The sequence below is a fragment of the Cimex lectularius genome, unplaced genomic scaffold (assembly GCF_000648675.2).
Source record: "Cimex lectularius strain Harlan isolate CLEC.00 unplaced genomic scaffold, Clec_2.1 scaffold26, whole genome shotgun sequence".
Taxonomy (NCBI): Eukaryota; Metazoa; Arthropoda; class Insecta; order Hemiptera; family Cimicidae; genus Cimex; species Cimex lectularius.
In genome coordinates, this window is record NW_019392721.1 from 900,107 (window position 1) to 920,734 (window position 20,628).

Sequence of the window (20,628 nt, forward strand, 5' to 3'; positions counted from 1 at the left end):
ATTATTATTAGTTTAAAAATCTTGATAGGAGTTGCTAGAAAGCCTGATGTATGAACTTCCCATTGGTCTTGATTTTTTAAACGATGTTTTTTTTATTTCGTTTGTAAATTTAACCTAGATGTTTTTTCTTTTACCAGCTGGATCTCAGCTAGTAGGTTTTTCTTCAGGATTTTTTTTTTAAATTTTCGGGGCGAATTTTGCTCTTGAAGAAAATACTTCTACATATTATAAATTAAAATTTGCTGCTATAGTTAATTTTTAGTAATTTTCAATAAGTATGGAATGTCTAAAACAACATTGGCCACCGATAAAAAGTCGGAATGTCATGTCCATTTTTTGCTTCCCATTTTTGTTTTTGATTCTAGAAAAGTAGCGATTACGCCGATAACAGTACGATATCTCATCGTGTCCCTTTATGGAGAATGGCCTTTGACCACTTCTATTATCTCTCGCTGCCGTAACAAACAGCTTAACAATGAACGGCTGTTAACTGGGCGCAGTAGTTGCCTGGCGGCTCATGATGAGAGAGGTAGGTCAAAATAATTGTCACGGTTTATTATTCGACAAAGATAAATACTTTGCATTGTTTTTTCCTCCACGGTCCGCGTATTCTCGCTGTGTAGGATTGATACGAGGCTTGAAAATTCGTTAAAGTCATTCCGAGTAACTTTTATTAATTTTTTATTTTAACATCTTTTCATTTAGACTTTTATAACTAACGCAAATCAAATTTAAGGTTGGTTTCAAATAATTTAATTAAATATCGTTTAAATCATGTATAGCGTGATTTTATCGACAAAGGTTGGCCTTTGACACTGTAAATATAATTAATAATCGGTCAGTATCTAAATCTAAATATAAACTAATAAGTTAATCACTAGGTAAATTTATTAATTATGTCAGAAATAAAACTAATCAGACGTTTTACCAAACTAGAAATAACGAGCATTTTCATACTACCCAATTAAAAAAATTGAAATACATAAATAAAAAAATATTATTTTACGGATTTTGCGGAATCTTTGAATAGATTTGAGTTGTGTAAAATAATTTTGTGTAAGCTTTTTGATTCCATGATTCGATCTTCGTCCATTTTGATCACAGATATCACATCTAGTTTAAAAATTTTACGTCCGTCTGATTTATTTTTTTGTAGGATTACTCATGAGCGTTACTCATTTTTAGTAATGAAAATATAACAAAATGTAAAACAGATAAACAAACATTATGATTATTTATAATAGTATGATTCTAGCTCCAAAAACCCAGAACTTGTGAGACAGCCGGAAATGCATAGGCAAAATTAATAAATAAATCCCAAGGCTGATGATGGCGAGTGTATGTTTTTAATTTTAATACAAACCGTGAATAAAAAGAAAAAACAACAAAGGAAAAGAAAGAAGAAATTGTATTTTTTTAAAAATTTAATCCATTTCTTTGTCATTATTTTTTAATAGTAACTGTAGAATATTTATTTATTTAAAATACTATAGAAAAGTTCAAATATTCACTTAAAATATATTTTTTTAGGGGTTTTAAAAGTGAGACGTAATAGGTTTATTTCCATCGTATTTGTATTTATTTATCAATAAGAAATCTGCAGATTGATAATTCATTTGAGAAGAATATTTTCTGTTTCGGTCTGTTTACATAGAATCGACGGTTTTATATTGCATAACTAATTTTCGTAGCAATTTCATCTTTTGGTCCGCTACGCATCGCTTTCTTTCATATAGTTTCAAGCACAGATTTGTGCTAATTCACGTGATATGATTGATTAGGAGGACGTAAATAAAATAATAAAATGCTTTTTTTATTGTTATATTACGTTTAACAATATTAGAGCGTATCCAAGTATTCTTTCCAATGGGTCAGAAAGAACCGAGAAATAAAAAAAAGAAAAATATATTTTAAAAAAATTTTGTTTTACTTTTATTGTAAAAATATTACTATTCCTATTTCGAAAAACTGCCGGATACCAATTTTTTCGGATAATCGAAACATGTTTACCTTAAAATTTTTGCCTTTCTACTACGGTTATTTATTTATTAATTTTTTTTTAAAATCACAAAACGTATGATTATATTGAAATGACTTAATCGATCCAGGGGAAACTTTACAGTACTTAGGAACTTTATAAACAACCCATAATGACCCAAGCATCGCCGCAAAAATATTTTAGAACCTGAGAAAGAAAATATTTTGAGCTGTTTTTTATTTCTCAATTTCAACTTTAAATTGTTCACTTCTAATGAAATAAAAGGTAAGCCTTGTTGACATAGGCTGCAAGGAGAAATATTTCATTTTTACATCGATTTTATAATCGTTCAATTTGAATAAAATCCAGAGGAGTTATGATTTTTCAAGTCGATTATCTGAATTGTGCAAAAAAAACTGCGTCCGATGACTCCTGCTTAAAAATATAAATTTTTTTATTCCGCTGACAATTCATAGTTAAAAGCTTTAAAGGCGACTTAAAAGGAATTGTTAAAGAAGAGTTTTTTTGCCCTGTTTTGCTCTAAACCTTATTTGGTTTTTGAAAATTTTCATATATTTTTATTATTTAATACGAAATTTTTATAAAGATTTTACACTCGTTCAATTTGAAAAAATCCAGAGGAGTTATGATTTTCAAGTCGAATTTCTGAATCGGTGCAAAAATTTGCCTCCAATGACTCCTGCTCAAAAATGTCCAATATTTTTATTCCTCTGAAAATTCATAATTAAAGGCTTTAAAGGGGACTTAAAAGGAATTATTATAGAAGAGTTTCTTTGACCTTTTTTACTCTAAACCTTATTTGTTTTTTGCAAATTTTAATATATTTTTTATTATTTAAAACGAAATTTTTACAACGATTCTATAATCGTTCAATTTGAATAAAATCCAGAGGAGTTATGATTTTTCAAGTCGAATATCTGAACCAGTGCAAAAAAAGGCCTCCGATGACTCCTTCTCAAACATGTCAATTTTTTTATTCCGCTGAAAATTCATATTTAAGGTCTTTAAAGGGGGCTTAAAAGGAATTATTAAAGAAGAGTTTTTTTTGCCCTGTTTTACTCTAAACCTTATTTGGTTTTTGCAAATTTTCATATATTTTGTATTGTTTAAAACGAAATTTTTACGACGATTATAGAATCGTTCAATTAGAATAAGATCCAAGTAGTTATGATTTTTCAAGTCGATTATCTGAATCGGTGCAAAAAATTGCCTCCGATGACTCCTGCTCAAAAATGTCCATTTTTTTTATTCCGCTAAAAATTCATAATTAAGGTCTTTAAAGGGGGCTTAAAAGGAATTATTAAAGAAGAGTTTCTTTGACCTTTTTTACTCTAAACCTTATTTGGTTTTTGCAAATTTTCATATATTTTTTATTATTCAAAACGAAATTTTTACAACGATTTTATAATCGTTCAGTTTGAATAAAATCCAGAGGAGTTATGATTTTTCAAGTCGAATATCTGAATCAGTGCAAAAAAAGGCCTCCGATGAGTCCTGCTTAAAATTGTCCATTTTTTATTACGCTAAAAATTCATATTTAAGGTCTTTAAAGGGGACTTAAAAGGAATTGTTAAAGAATAATTATTCAGAAATCGTGAGATGCGGTCTGGTATGATGTAGGTTTCAGAAAAACATTTTCTTTATCGTGCCAACGTTTCGATCTTTATTCAGATCATCTTCAGGGCACAAAGTGTTTGTCTTCTGTGTAATTGTGCCATTCTTGCGTGTCGTGTTTATGAAATCTCACNGAGTTATGATTTTTCAAGTCGATTATCTAAATTGGTGCAAAATACTGCCTCCGATGAGTCCTGCTCAAACATGCCAATTTTTTTATTCCGCTGAAAATTCATATTTAAGGTCTTTAAAGGGGGCTTAAAAGGAATTGTTATAGAAGAGTTTCTTTGACCTTTTTTACTCTAAACTTATTTGTTTTTTGCAAATTTTCATATATTTTTTATTATTTAAAACGAAAGTTTTACAACGATTCTATAATCGTTCAATTTGAATAAAATCCAGAGGAGTTATGATTTTTCAAGTCGAATATCTGAATCGGTGCAAAAAATTGCCTCCAATGACTCCTGCTCAAAAATGTCCATTTTTTATTACGCTAAAAATTCATATTTAAGGTCTTTAAAGGGGACTTAAAAGGAATTAGTGAAGAAGATTTTTTTTGCCCTGTTGTACTCTAAACCTTATTTTTTACAAAATGTCACTAAAAAATCTCAATAAATTCGGTGATCTAACGTCTCCTAGCGTCGCCTCGTAAGATGTACACAAAATTTTTTATTATAACCATAGAACTCAAGAACATCTGGGTCAACCGCGAATAAGTAAAGTAACAATGGGCTCATGCGAACATCACATACATTTATTTACAAATGGGTTTAAAAAACAACAATGGACTCATAACACTACCTTGCCCTACATCAGAAACCGCGTTTACACTTTTACCACTCATAGCTATAAGACTGAACAGTCAATAATTGACTTAAATTTAGTCGCAATTTAAGATTTACTAACCTCACAATCAGTGCTCTACCTTTCTGTTTTGTTGTTTCATACCAAAATTAATTTCAATTCGCACAATAGAGAGAATTATTGACAGTAATGTTAGGTCATTTAAATCATTAATTACAACACTTATATTAAGAGTAAATTTTTTTTTGAAAGTAAAAACAATTGATGTGTTAGATATAATTCATATAATTAACATTTTTAAGTAAGGTTTCGGTTGAAATTAAAAAGCTAGTGTCACCAGCGGGATTCGAACCCACGACCTTTGCCTGGTGTTCTCAAATCCTTTCGTGGCACTAATTTTTTCATTTCAACCAAAACCCTGCATAAAAATGTTAATTAATTTAAAGAAGTAATTTGGTCAATCAGACCACCAAATATAATGGATTTAATAATTCATATATTTTAAAAATTGAATAACATGTTTAAAAAATTAAATAGAAGTATGTTTTTTATTACAAATTGTATAAATATTTATTGCAATAATTTTTTAAATTTAGAAATAATTTGATGATTATCCTTTTACCTTATAAAAAATGAAAAATACGAACGCGTTTGTGCTGTGTTAACAATTAAACATAAAAGTAATATTTGTTTAATAATATTATTTTTTATTGTACAAGTTTGAACAATCTTAGTGTGTACTACGTCTAGCTGTAATTATTTCCATGATTTGAAAAACATCAATCAGTAGTATAATTAGTTCTGTTTAACAGTCTAATAAAGAACATTATTGTTCTTAGAAAGAAAAAATAAAATGATGTCATGACAGGCGGTTTAGTCATTGTTGTTGAGTCATAAATAATCTTCGATTATTTTCTATCTTTTAGATTTTTTTAGAATTTAGTAATGTGATAATAGAGATAGAACGGTTTTCAAAGGAATTTCGTTTTAAATGTTTATATTTAAACAATAAGATTTTTAATTTTTTTAAATAGTTTTATTTAACCTATTTTAAATAACAAGTTAATTATATTATTACATCGATTTTTTTATTTCGTATAATTATAATTTTTTCAAAGAAAAGTCTTTAGTTTTAACGCCAAACCATTCCACCTCTACCCTGACCACCTTGTGTTGTCGTCGGGTATTTTGCACTAACAGGAATCTCACACTAGCCACACCTACAAGTCCTGAACCCTTTTGTAGCATACCAAGCAGTTAAAAACATATATGCATCAGGTAATAGATTAAGAATAAGTTGACTAATTTCGTGGTCCGCTTGACCAATTAATACATTACAATTAATTAAGGTTTTTAGTTGAGATGAAAAAATGTTAATGGCACGAGAGGGATTCGAACACACGACCTTCGGCTTGATACGCCGCTGCTCTACCACCTGAGCTATCGTGACTCTCTCAAGCTCAGGTGGTAGAGCAGCGGCGTATCAAGCCGAAGGTCGTGGGTTCGAATCCCTCTCGTGCCATTAACTTTTTTTCATCTCAACTAAAAACCTTAATTAATTGTAATTAAGAATAAGTTCTCGATTCAATGGGATTGTATTATAGGACAGAAGTAAAAAGTTTATCAAAGAAACTTCGCAGTTACTAACGTCATAAGTATTAAATCTAGGAACTAATGGACTAGAACGATAAATGATAGTTGCGCGGCTGATTGAAACGTGCAGATTCCGGAGGCATAGGGACTGACGTCCCCGCATACTCGGTCATCTTAAAAAGGACTCTGAGGATCTTCAACGTCCGCACCTAGCCTATTCGGCCTTATCGGACGTTTTGATTCTCAAGATGAGAGCTGACGCACCTCCGCATACGACGGGATGGTGTTACTGCCTTAGCATTGGTGTAGAGGCAGCTCAGCCCCGAAGGGCCAAGACAACCTCGCTCTCCGCTTGTCCATTCCTAATGGCCGGGTCTGCATTGACCATCAGACCGTATGCCGCGCGCAAAGGGCTACCTAAGACGAAATACATCAACTCGGTCTCCCGTGCACTCCTTAGATAGAGAAGGCGACTCTATCTCCCAGAGTATTGGGTCTTCTCTAGCGTCGAAACTTCTGAATCCGCTCCGGAAGCGGTTTCGTTTAAAGTGGAATTTCTAACCACCCCCTCGAGAAGTACCGCCTACGGTAAAGCCTCCTATCGAGCTTAGCCAACACCTACGAGCAAAGCATACTCGAGTAGGAGCAACCGATTCACTACCCGTTCCCATCCGCCATTACTCACGCATTCGGGGGACTATCCAGCACAATCATCGCGTCCTCAACGCCTATATGCTGCCGTCCGATCCGCCGTATCCCATGATGCCGGGTGTATAACGGTGGTCATACCAAGTTTCATGGGAAGGTCACAGGTAGAAGACAGCCTCTTCTCTAAGTTCCCGCCAGAGGCGTCATCACGTACCACTACGAATCCAATCTAAGTGTAACAGGGGCTGGATTTTGGAACATTTCTGTTACCCCGTAGTTCAGATGGTTATGCACTCTCCCCCGTCTGTGCAGACAGGATCTGGTACCCTAACCCTGTGATAAGGCTCCCGAGGCCGACACTTGTACAGCTTGTGCTTTAAAGAGGTTGCCACGCCCTCTGGGCTACACCTTTATTTTGCGCCCGACACCCCTCTTGTAACCAAGGGTTGGGAGGGGGTCACAGGATAGAATGAAGGAACCTGGATTGAGAAAGGGACGTGGATGAGGACTCGAGGTGAACCGTTTCGGGGTCTCGAGCCTCAACCACACTATACCACACGTCGTCGCTGTAGTTCCACATTGAGTGGGCCACAACTTCCTTGGTGGGTAGGCATAGGGACTAATAGCAGAAGAAACAGCCTGTGTAGTTGTACTAGGAAGGCAACGAGAAAGCGGACACCCTTGCAAGGCAAGGAGCTGGTACACCGCTGACAAGTCCCGAACCCTTCTGTGGCATAGGAACCCATATCAGACATAAGGACAAAAAGAAAATGAAGGAACAATGGAATTCACTCATTGGAAACAGGCAATTCAAGAATCTCTTAAGTAATTTCGGAAGAAAAGAAATTACAGAATGTTTCAAGGGAAGCAGGAACAAACTGCGAATCCTAATAGGATTCTTAACAGGTCACTGCTAGTTAAATGGACACTTAAAGAAAATTGGAATAATCCAAGATGGCACATGCGGATTCTGCAAAGAGGCAGAAGAGACACCAACACATCTAGTAATAAACTACGGAGCTACACTTGCCCGCAGGAGGAACTGTGGGTAACACGAAGACATGGGATTGTATTAGGACAGAAGTATAAGAAAACGTTTATCAAAGAACCTTCGCAATTATTAACGTCTTAAGTACTAAATCTAGGAACTAATAGACCAGAAGGATAGATGATGATGGTTCGACTGCTGATTGGAAAGGGCAGATTCCGGAGGCATAGAGACTAAGAGCAGAAGAAACAAACCTGTGCACATGTACTAGGAAGAAGAAGTAGAAGCGGAAAATGCCCCTGTTAATCGGATATAGCTACATAGTTCAATGCAGGCCAAGAATCCTTTGAAATGAAAAGCTCGAGCTTGAAAGATATACAAGGGAGTTCTTGGGAGAGTTGTGGTCGACTCGTTCTAACCTTCAACCTAGGCCAATATCCAAGAACACCTCGATCTCATTGAAGAATAATGCAAAAATATATGATATGCAACGAGGACAAATGTAATATCAAGGAACTAACTACGTTTAAAGATCCTCGATCAATAAACTGAACAGAAGACTTGGTCGACTAAGGTTCTAGGTCCAAAACCTGACTGTAACACACAGACGATTTGTACATACTGTGAACTGTGGGTAACACGACGCCATCCTTCCATCCAATCCATCCTCAGAACTCCATGCTCTGTACGACCCTCTATAACATGACCATTCACAATGACTTCAACATTCTTTTCCTTGTTGACCTGTTTCTGCTTTATCAAGTTCCACTTTTCATTCTAAGATTTTGGTAAAAAGGAGTCAGTCTCTTTACAATCTGGACCCCGTCCAATATCGGTCTTTTGGTACATCCTCATTCTAGCTTAGAGCTCTTCGTTAAGCTTAAGACTTTTTATCAGATCCCAAAGTTAACGGCTGCTTCTAGTGAACTGGAGTATAGGTTCTAATTTTCTTCTTCTTCCTGAACTAACAGTCTTAATTCTGCTGCAACGAGTCTTTATGCCTTCAGATTCTTCAGTGTGCAGTCAAAAGTCCTACATTCTATTTTATATTTTATTTTTTTAAATATTTTTTTGCTGGGGCTTCCGACATCTAGGTCATTTCAGCCCCCCACTAAGTCTATATTCTCTATTCTATACCCGTTCAAACACAACATTCATACAAATAAATACATTCATACACTTAAATACATCCATACAGTACACTCATTCCGTTTGGTCGGTGGAGTACTTGATATTCCTCCACCGACCTACACTTAAACTAAACTAGATTGGGGTCGATGGGGTACTTTTATAAATATTCCGCCATCAACCCCGAACACACACTCACTCGCTTTCATCGATCGAGGGGCGATGATGACGTTATATACACCCTCACCCCTCGCCATTCACGCTAATAAATACATGCACACAGACGAAACATATAGACACATAACACATAAGCATACTATATAAAATAAAAAAACCCAATTTCCCCTAAAAAGCGGAACAGGGGACTCTAAAACTCGCTACCGTTCTTAAATCCGGTGGCATGCCTACACGCTCTCTGTATGGAGCCAAGGTATGACACGCCTCTATTATGTGTATATCATCGAGCAAGCTTTCTCTGCATAAGGGGCACCTGCGCGGGCTTTGGCTCAAAAGCAGATGCCCATGTGTCAACCGAGTATGGCCAATCCTCAGTGGGGTGAGGACGATCCCTCGTCTCCTGCTCAGATTCTCTGAGGGCCATCTACCGGTCGTGCTCTTGACTCGCAAGAGCCTCTCCGACGACCCCGCCCACTGACGCTGCCATCTTTCTTTTATCATATTTTTAACTGCGTGTTTAGCGTCAGGGGGCCTGATCGCGATGGTCCGATCTGGAGGGTGGGACGTACCGGCTTTCGCCGCCTCGTCCGCGCGTTCGTTACCCTCCAGGCCGACGTGTCCGGGAATCCAGACAACAACCACCGTTTTTCCGAGAGGCTCCAACTCCGCGTATTTCTCTAACAAGAGCACGACGAGAGGGTCAACAGAGAACCGGTCGCGTATAGCCCCGACAGCGCTCAGGAGTCGGTACATACGAGGAAGGCTGAGCCCTCCCCGGTCCGCACCGCGTCGAGAGCGTGCCAAAACGCATACAGCTCTGCCGTGTATACGCTGCAGTGAGGGGGCAACGACCAGAAGGTGGCTACTCCCTCGTTATACACAACACACGCCACACCATCGCCGGTCTTGGACCCGTCTGTAAAAATCAGACGAAAACCGGCGTATCTATTTCTAAGTTCAAGGAACTTAGCCTTGTAGAGGTATGGCGGTGTACACGAGTTTGGCAAGTTCGCCAGATCGTCGCGGACAAGTACGGCCGGAAAGGTCCAGAGGGATGTCGGCCGGTCCTACATTCTATTCTAACACGTCCTAGGTTTAGTAGTTTTACAGTTAATTTCTGGATGGCCCTTTTTGCATGTCTCTGTCCCGGAATACAACATGAACCGAAGACTTATACTCAACCAATTGTTTGATGGAGGTTTGATAATTGGAAAATTGATGGTCCTGTGTAGACTTGTACCCAATGAAGGGTTATTTTTTGTTCTCCAAATGTTTGACGGGGCCTTGAAGCAATCCACCGTATTGTATCGGTAGATGCATTTAAGTTCGTCTGGCTGTCCGAATAGACATTCTTTTGTTACTAATACCTCCTGAATTCCCTGGAACGTCAATGGTTTGACTCGCCGATCTCTGCTTCGTACTAAGTGGTTTAACCGTGCCGAATATAAAGTACGAAATTACTTCTCGACATGCCAGTAAATTCTGATACGTATAAACTTCATTCGTCTCACTCAAAAAAACATTTCACCCGTTTGAAAACTAAGTCGAACAACTCGTTACAGAAGTCCCTATATCGTAATCTCCCTGCAGCTGATTCCCAACTAGGATTTGCCGACAAGATAATTAACAATAAGGGCGACCCCTCGGGACTTTAATGCCTGTTTAATGCGCCAAGTTTCGGTCTCAGGGCGTTTCCACTGTGGTCAGGAAAGTTGGTCCTCCATTTCTATTTGATCCCTATGCGTTCCGCAATTAGGCGATGAAGCGTATTCAATTTTTCTTTAAGTTTGACCTTTTTTTATCTAACAGGATAAAAATATTTTGTACTTGACCTTTCAGCCTTTAATGTAATCTGTTCAACAGCTATCATTTATATACACATACCATATAGGTCAGTTTTCTTAAATTAAAATATTATAAAATCGATAAGCCATAAAATTAATTATAATGTTGTTCTCTTAAAGAACTTTCACTATCTTTCCCACTTTTTCTCTCCCTTTTTTTTGACTCTCTTCATTACTATTTGTCAATCTATTTATATATAGGATGTCCTTTTTAGATGACCCGGCTGAATTTCTCTTGGACCAATAATTCTATAAAAAAATTACATACATAGTTTCAAATTTTTATCTTTTTCTGGAGAAAAATACAAAATGTTTAAGGCCGTTTTTTTCATATAAACCGTCAGGGAAAGCCCATTTTTAAGTATCTCGGGTTGGAATGCAGGGACGCTGGATTCGAACCCGGGACCTTTACCTTACAGTAATGAGCGCCGTGTCAACGCCCAAACCGTTGCCGCCACCGACGCCCCCAAAGGCCTAGCTTAACTTTGTAATTTCAAATACGACCATATTCATCCTGACACATCATTTTAAAGGATTTTTTAACTTTGAAAACAATGATTCAATAGAAGTTCAAATTGGGCCATCAAATAAAAAAGTTATGGCAAAGAGTACAAAAAAAGCATTTCGTTTGTTTCGTTGTTAATTCCAATAATTTGCTTCTTCACCAAAGTGTATTCATTTCCTTTAAATTCACTAGTTTTCGTGGTCCTCTTGACCAATTAATGTATTTCAATTAATTAAGGTTTTTAGTTGAGAAAAAAAGTCAGTGTCACGAGCGGGATTCGAATCCACGATCTTCGGCTAGATACCCACCTGTTCTACCACTTGAGCTATCCTGACCTCGATCCACTCGGACACTAACTTCCCATTTCAACCCCACGTTTTGAATTTTCCCTCCTTTAACAAGTTAGTGTCCGAGTAGATCGTGGTCAGGATAGCTCAAGTGGTAGAGCAGGGGCGTATCTAGCCGAAGATCGTGGATTCGAATCCCGCTCGTGACACTGACTTTTTTATCTCAACTAAAAACCTTATTTAATTGAAAGATATTAATTTCTTCGGCTAGATACGGCGATGCTCTAACCACTTGAGCTATCGTGACCTCGATCCACTCTGAAGGGAAGTTAGTGTCCGAGTGGATCGAGGTCAGGATAGCTCAAGTGGTAGAGCAGGTGGGTATCTAGCCGAAGATCGTGGGTTCGAATCCCGCTCGTGACACTGACTTTTTTTATCTTAACCAATACCTTTCATAAATATTAATTAATCGAAAAATGTTAATTGGTCAATCGAACCACGAACTGTAATGGTTTTAATAACGACAATCTCCGCCTGAAATAATTGGCAATTTTTAAGGCTTAAATGATTTCTAGTCCTTGTTTTTTTTTATATCAGCCCCTGACAATTCTCTTTCTTTGGGCCATATTTATACTATATATCTACTCTATCTTGTATTTCAATTTGAAATTTTATATCCAATCTAAAGTTTGAGATCATGATTTACACTATAGTTATAAAACAATATCAAAAAGAAAATAAAGGACAAGATGAAAAAATATGTGTTGCTAGTAGAATTTTTATTTCAAAGGAAAGTTCACATATGCAATTTTTAAGATTTGTTGATACATAGCACACTCTATCGATCGGACAAAAAGCCCGTGCTGGATAGCTTACAATTAAGGATATAAGAAGGTTGTGACAAGGTTTTGTCCGTTTATTACTGTTTCAATTTGAAACGATATTCAAATGAATTAATTTCTCTAAAATGATCACAGTGAGGCTTTTCTATCATCATTATTTGCCTTCCTTTGTATTGATAAATTGAATCCGTAATGTTAAAAAGGTAAATTTTCAATTATTATTCTTTATTAGTCAAAATTTTTGTAGACGTTTTGGTTATTTTTGTCGATGAATTTAACATTATATGTCCATTATGTTTCATCTAAATCATGTTTTTACTATCATTTAAATGATAATCTGGTAATTGTTTTTAGATGATTCAAATTTTAGTTGCACTTTCACTACTTGCCAGCAGTGGTCTGGCAGTGCGAGTTTCTCAGTTTGACCCATATTCCGACGAATTTATCGATTACATCAATTCACTGAATTCGACATGGAAGGTAAGTCGATAAATGTTTAGATGCCGCGGATATTGCAAGTTTTCATTTCGCAGGCCGGACGGAATTTCCACCCCTCGATCAACCGTGACTACATAAAACAATTGATGGGCGTCCATCCCATGTCAGGATTGCACACTTTGCCTCTGCTTGAAGAAGAAACCGGAGACAACCGCCCTCCCATTCCGAATGAATTCGACGCGAGAAAAAAGTGGACGAACTGCCCGACAATTTTCGAAATAAGAGATCAAGGAAGTTGCGGAAGCTGCTGGGTACGTACTGTAGTCAAAACGTATATTTCTCGCATAGTTTAATTTATATTTATAACATTAGAGATGAGCCTTTAATCGGAAAAATTGTTCCTAGTTGTTAAGTTCACTTGAATTGACTCGATCGGAGAAGGAGAAAGAGAGACATATATATATATATATAGAGAGAGAAAGAGGAGGAGAGAGAGAAAGAGAAGGAAAGAGAGAGAGAGAGAGAGAGAGAGAGAGAGAGAGAGAAAGATATTGGTGAAAGTGAGAGAATGACAGAAAGAAAGAGAGAGTGAGTCTGAAGAAGTGAGACATTGAAAGATAAAGAAAAAGAGATAGAGAAGGAGAGAAAGATATTGGTGAAAGAGACAGAGAGATAGACAGACAGAAAGAAAGAGAGAGACAAACTGAGATTGAGACTGATGAAGTGAGAGATTGAAAGATAAAGGAAAAGAGATAGAGAAGGAGATAAAGAGAGAGTGGGAGGGAAAGAGGGACAGAAACAGACATACAGAAAGAGAAAGAGAGAGAGTGTGTGAGAGATTCATACAGAAAGAGAGAGAGAGAGAGAGAGAGAGAGAGAGAGAGAAAGAGAGAGAGAGAGGGGGGGGAGAAGTAAGAGAGAGAAAGAGAAAGGAAGAGAGAGTGAGAGTGAGAGAGACAGAGAGAGAGAGAGAGAGAGAGAGAGAGAGAGAGAGAGAGAAAGATATTGGTGAAAGTTAGAGAATGACAGAAAGAAGTGAGTTAGTCTGAAGAAGTGAGACATTGAAAGATAAAGAAAAAGAGATAGAGAAGGAGAGAAAGATATTGGCGAAAGAGACAGAGAGATAGACAAACTGAGAGTGAGACTGATTAAGTGAGAGATTGAAAAATAAAGGAAGAGAGATAGAGAAGGAGAGAAAGAGAGATAGTGAGAAAGAGAGAGAGGGAGAGAAAGAGAGACAGAAACAGACATACAGAAAGAGAAAGAGAGAGAGAGTGTGTTAGAGATTCATGCAGAACGAGAGAGAGAGAGTGTGAGAGAGACAGAGAGAGAGAGAAATAGATTGGTGAAAGTGAGAAAAAGACAGAAATAAAGAGAGAGAGACAAACTGAGAGTGAGTCTGAAGAAGTGAGACATTGAAAGATAAAGAAAAAGAGATAGAGAAGGAGAGAGATATTGGTGAAAGAGACAGAGAGATAGACAGACAGAAAGAGAAAGAGACAAACTGAGAGTGAGACTGATGAAGTGAGAGATTGAAAGATAAATAAAGAGAGCTAGAGAAGGAGAGAAAGAGAGATAGGGAGAAAGAGAGAGTGGGAGGGAAAGAGAGACAGAAACAGACATACAGAAAGAGAAAAAGAGAGAGAGAGTGTGTGTGAGAGATTCATACAGAAAGAGAGAGAGAGAGAGAGAAGGAGAGAGAGAGAGAGGGGAGGGAGAGAGAGAGAGAGAGAGAAAGAAAGTCAGACAAACTGAGAGTGAGACTAAGGAAGTGAGAGATTGAAAGATAAAGAAAGAGAGATAGAGAAGTGGAGAAAGAGTGAGTGGGAGGGAAAGAGAGACAGAAACAGACATACAGAAAAAGAGAAAGAGAGAGAGAGAGAGTGAGAGAGAGAGAGCGAGAGAGAGGGGGAGAGAGAGTGAGAGAGAGAGAGTGAGTGAGAGAGCGAGAGTGAGAGAGAGAGAGGTTTTCGTGTGTGGACTCATTCTGAAATGTAGCTATGATTGATACGGTTATTACAATTCTAGGTACTTCTCTGACCAGTTTATTTCCTTGTTCATATCACAAAACCTTTATACCCTGGAAGGTTGTGGGTGAACCTATAGTTTGGTAATTTTGTTCCCTGTACCCCTCGCCATCTACCAATCTGTCTATTTATGTAGAACTACAATTGACCATTTAATCAAACAAAACACCACCGAATATAGCAAGAAGTCGGAACGCATATGACAGACCAAATTGACCGGTATAAATCAAACCATGTTATACGTATTTTAAATAAAAATTAATATGCCTAATGCTAGATCATAATGTAAAACGAATGGTTTGAATTAAAAAACAATGAATTCGATTTTATTGTTCATTTGTACTGAAAGAAAGATTTCGAAGGAAACCCTTATAATGGACTGCTTACTGAGAATGAAACGGCCAATTCTATCAAATCAACCGATTAAATCCAGCTATCAAGCTACAGAATCTTAAGAATCAATCAATACAAATGGACTTTTCTTCATCTGTATTGAGAGATTTCGTGGACTGTTAGCTTTAGAGAGGAGAGAGATCCCTGTTGACAATTTTCAAGCGTAATTGACAATGAAATTAGCATGTATACGTTTCAGGCCATTGCAGCTGCAGAAGCGATGTCTGACAGACACTGCGTCCATTCAAACGGTAACGAGAGCGTTCGGCTGTCGGCCGAAAATTTGTTGTCTTGCTGTTCAAGTTGCGGATTCGGATGCGATGGAGGTTTTCCAACTGCTGCCTGGCATTATTGGGTGAGGACGGGCATAGTTTCTGGCGGCAGCTACGGCAGTAATCAGGTGCTGAAAGAACGTTGCAAACGTTGCTCAGTAACGTTCAACGAATCTTTCTGTTTCAGGGATGCCAGCCGTACGAGATCCGGCCGTGCGAACATCACATAAACGGATCCCTACCACCTTGCACTCCAGGCGGTAAAACTCCCAAATGTGAAAAAACCTGCAGAAAAGGTTACAAACTGTCTTATAAGGACGATTTGCATCGAGGTATGGCGTTTTTCTAACATTTTATACGTAGAATCTCATTAAATACGTGCTTTTTATTTTCTCATCTTAGGCTAATAAAACATATTGTCTGATCTATAAAACCATATGTAATCAAACATTATTTAACTCACTTTTTCATGTTTTCGGGTCCTAGATATTGGCAAGAACGATCTAATGCTTTTCGATCCAGTACCTTTAAATTGTCATTGCGTCCTGCTAATTTCGTACTTTCTGGAAAATCTGTTCCATCCGCAAGATGCACAAACCAACTTAAAATGTTTCCTTGTTCCGTCCTATAAGTCGCCAGCTATTTTTGGGAATGTATTTGAGCAGTTACTCTTATCCTGCAAAATAATCTATGCTGCAACATAACACCTATTCGGTTTCCGTAACTACCAATGGAGATCGTTTTGTTGACGGTATTGCATCAACCCTAGAACCTAAGCAGTTCTTCCTAAAAGCCTTCTAGACGACGTCCATGCTTTTGATTGCGTATGGCACCAGTGATTATTGCTGAAACTCAAGATTTTTACCCTCAAACGCCAAATACTGTCTACACTTTTATTGGAATTAAATTACCCTTACTGCGGAAGATCTTGTAAAATACCTGGGGCTGTACGTATGGAATACTGTGGTATTCAGACATCTATACTACAATATATCTTGGTCATCTGTGGATGACACACTTAATCCTTAATCCAAACAAAGTGTAAAGGATTTTTCAATGTTTACTTTTTACGGAATTTAAAATGCTTACTCAGTCTCATTCGAATTCTGAAGGAATAAACTGTTTAGTTTTCATATTTTTATTCTTGATTTCAATTTTTAAACTTAAAAATGCCACTTAGTGCTGAGGATGATGCGCGTGGTGTGGCACTCATTGATGATGGTGGTTCCATCAGGTATGCGGCTGCTTACAGTGGAGTTCCATACGAAACACTGCGAGACATTTCCGAGAAACTGGTCTTACCATAGATGGCCCGGTTCTGGACGCTCTGGGGTAATAGAACCACAGGATGACCGTTTTTTTACTTTGAGAATTTTGCGACTGGCACTTTACTGTTGTTGAAGCGATTCCTCAGCTCGAGGAAGTTCGAGGTGTCCAAATTTCTGAACGAACTGCCCAAAGAAGATGAAATCAGTATGGACTGATGGCTTTTCCCTCCGTAAGAGTACCAGAATTGACCAGAACCTGGAGTTGCTCACCTCGCATTTGCTCGAGAACACAGGCATTGCTCTTTGGGCGATTGGCCTGTTGGACATTTTACAGATAAATGCAGATTAGCTGTACGATCTCCAGATGGGCGTGAAAGAGTGTGGAGAAGGCGAAATGAAAGTTACGAAGCCTGCAATTTTTCCCAGAGCCGACATTTTCAACGTAGCTCAGTGATGGTATGAGCGGAAATTTCAGTGGAGAGTCCCTCAGAGTTGGTTGTCGATCGTAGAGGGTCTTTGATGACCAATCGCTATGTGGATAAAATTTTCAAATATCATGCGTTGCCTATCCTCGATGAAATCAGCGACAATCCTATTCTAACGATTAATGCTCGTCCGCATGTCGCCCGCATAGTAAAAACGTACCTTCAATAGCATAACATGAGGGTCTTATCCTGGCCAGCCTGTTCTCCAGACTTGATCCCCATTGTGCATTTATGGGATAACCTAAAAGACGGATAAGACCGGGTCCATCACTGCCTGATACGCTCCACGATCTTGAAAGGACTCTTCGTGAAGAATGGGCTAACCTCCAGCAAAGAGACATTTCCAGGCTGGTAGAAAGTATGCATTCTACTTGTCAGTGGGTACGGCGTCCGATTTTATTACGGCGTATATTTTAATCGTTCACGATTCAGTGGATCGAGCGTCCGATTTTACAACATTGCCAGGAAACCTCTCCTACTGCTAACCTCCAGTTAAGATACATTTCCAGACTGGTAGAAAGTATGACTTTCTACTTGTTAGTGAGTTCGGCGTCCGATTTTATTACGGCGTATATTTTAATCGTTCACGTTTCAGTGGATCGAGCGTCCGATTTTGCCACATTAGCAGGAAACCTCTCCTACTGCTAACCTCCAGTTAAGATACATTTTCAGACTGGTAGAAAGTATGACTTTCTACTTGTCAGTGAGTTCGGCGTCCGATTTTATTACGGCGTATATTTTAATCGTTCACGTTTCAGTGGATCGAGCGTCCGATTTTACCACATTAGCAGGAAACCTCTTCTACTGCTAACGCTCCAGCAAAGTGACATTTCCAGACTGGTAGAAAGTATGCCGTGGCGTCTTCCAGATGTAATTAAGGCAAAAAGAGGAAATACGCGATTTTAAAATGTTAATTAAAAATCTAAAACAAAATTAATCAAATTTTATCTGTCCGTCATTTTCTGCCTCTTCTACCGCTAACCTCCAGGAAAGTGACATTTCGAGACCGGTAGAAAGTATGCTGAGGCATCTTTGAGATGTATTAAGGGCAAGAGAAGGAAATATGCGATATTGACATATTAAATAAAAATCTAAAACAAAATTAAAACAAATTTTATCTGTCCGTCTTTTTTTTTAATTTGTTTAAATTTATTTTGTTATTCATTTTCTTTAGAATTTTACTTTTTTTTTACTTTAGACAAAAACTCAATTATTAAACGTTAAAAAACGTGAAACTTCGATATATAAAAAAATATTTCGAAATCAAGTTATATTAGAAGTGGGTGGAATTTTTTGCCTGTCTGTGTATTTTGTAAGAGTTTTATGCAATAAAAAGTTTATGATTGTATTCCATAATAAAATAGCCTATAATCCTTAGAGATGAGTAAGTCTATAGTGTAATTTTTTTAATGGTTTATTTAAATCACTCAATTAACAGTGTAAATCGTAATTTAACCGAACCAACGATCCAGTTACCTCAGGAAGAATTTGCTTATAGTTTCGCTTAATTCGTTTTCTTTTTATTGATTTTTACATCTGTAAAACAACTACAACCATAAAAATCCTATAAGAAAAAAATTGAGGAGAAATCACACAGTGGTGGCCTCATAGCTGATAAAGAAAGTTTTATAGGAGAGCTTAGCACATTAAACTTATGAACTTTAAGCAGATTATAATGTTATGGAATTGGTTTATATACGGTCTAATGAAAGTACAAATCAATATCCCTTTTTTTTCTCCTTACGAATATAGTTGAGATGGATCACTTTGGCTAACAAGGAGCACACTTTGATCATTGAAATTTTTAACCTTTTAAGACAAACATTTGGATTGAACTTATCAATGGATTATCTATGATAATATTTTCTTTTCTTTTCATTTATTAGGACGAATTGCTTATAGTGTAAGATCCGACGAAAGATCAATCCAGAAGGAACTTATGACCAATGGTCCCGTCGAAGCCGGTATTACCGTCTTTGAAGATTTTCTACATTACAAAACCGGTAAATATCATCTTTGAGTTAACAAATCATATCATTTTATCAATTAATTTTTCCCCTCTTAGGTGTTTACCGACACGTGACTGGCAACGCTCTCGGAGGACACGCGGTACGCTTGCTAGGATGGGGAGAAGAAGGCGGCACGCCGTATTGGTTGGTTGCCAACTCCTGGAACACAGACTGGGGCGATAAAGGATACATCAAATTTTTAAGAGGAGAGAACGAATGCAACATTGAAAGTAGTATAAGTGCTGGACTGCCTAGATAAACGGACATACCCGATAAAACATGCAACCCCTATGGAATTTCCAATATTTTACATTTACTATAAACTATTTTTTTTTAAATCTACAATAGAGCAAATTTCAGCATTTTCGCGTAAATGTTTCACCTGGCTAAAGATATCACAAAAAATGCATATTTTAAAATAATATCGACGTAATAAACCACAAATCCATATCCATATATTTTATAAAAATACATATACTTTTTTTATAATAAAGAAAATGAGTTGTCTTAATTGATAATTTACTTGGCTTAACCTACTACGTTATTAATTTATTGAAAAAGTCACTGTCCTTTCATAGTATGCAATCATATCAGCAAATGTTGATTATTTACAGAATTGCCTGTTGTAATCATTGCTGTTTTCGAGTTTACTTTCCAAAATGAATCAGAAGCTATCAATTTTTGTAATGACGAATTGATAATGCATAACGACAAACATTCTTTTTTTTGACAATCTAATTTTAAAAAACAAAACGCCTGAGTTTGCCTTTGGGCTCAATATTTTTTTTAAATAATGAAATCAATTTCTATGAACAATAAAAAACAAAAACTGTTTATTTCAACAAAAGATATAAAAAAATCAAGAGTACATGTAAAAAATTCAATGAAACAACTTTTTCAATATAAAGTTGAAATTGGCTTCATATAAAAAACATTTTACAAACAATAAATAAAATTATATATTTGTCTTAGGGTTAGGGTGTGAAAATATTTATTTTAAATTAATTTAAATAAATTTAAAAATTATTTTGACTGATCATCTATAATGGCCTGCTGTTTAATGCCCTGATCAACTACGTTAGTAACAATAAGTCAGGACTTAGTTAGAACTTATAAATACATTTTTTAATTGTAAATAAATAAGAAGAAAGAAAGATATTTTTATGTCAAAATGATGCCCTAAAATCACAAAAAAATTGTAATTTTTTCTATTCAACCTTTTCTAAAATTTTGATTAAAAAATACTAATTTGATGATATGATAATTTTTGTTAAAGTCAACTTTTAGGAGGAATGACTCAGATCAAA

General features: G+C 36.7%; 1 protein-coding gene across 1 annotated transcript; it reads left to right on the top strand.

The window, feature by feature from the left end:
* Positions 1-429: 429 nt before the first annotated feature.
* On the top strand, positions 430-20,104 carry LOC106664002 (cathepsin B-like). The gene is made up of 7 exons (XM_014389334.2): positions 430-529; positions 12,784-12,909; positions 12,963-13,178; positions 15,487-15,687; positions 15,747-15,891; positions 19,199-19,315; positions 19,378-20,104. The coding sequence occupies exons 1-7, from the start codon at positions 518-520 to the stop codon at positions 19,578-19,580; spliced, it is 1,020 nt and encodes a 339-aa protein (XP_014244820.1). The 5' UTR covers positions 430-517; the 3' UTR covers positions 19,581-20,104.
* The last annotated feature ends 524 nt before the right edge of the window (positions 20,105-20,628 follow it).

What these genes read in the sequence shown, in the direction of transcription:
- LOC106664002 (XM_014389334.2), top strand. An exon ending in CACTGAATTCGACATGGAAG is followed by an intron (nt 12,910 to 12,962) that starts GTAAGTCGATAA and finishes TTCATTTCGCAG; the next exon opens with GCCGGACGGAATTTCCACCC. An exon ending in GAAGTTGCGGAAGCTGCTGG is followed by an intron (nt 13,179 to 15,486) that starts GTACGTACTGTA and finishes TATACGTTTCAG; the next exon opens with GCCATTGCAGCTGCAGAAGC.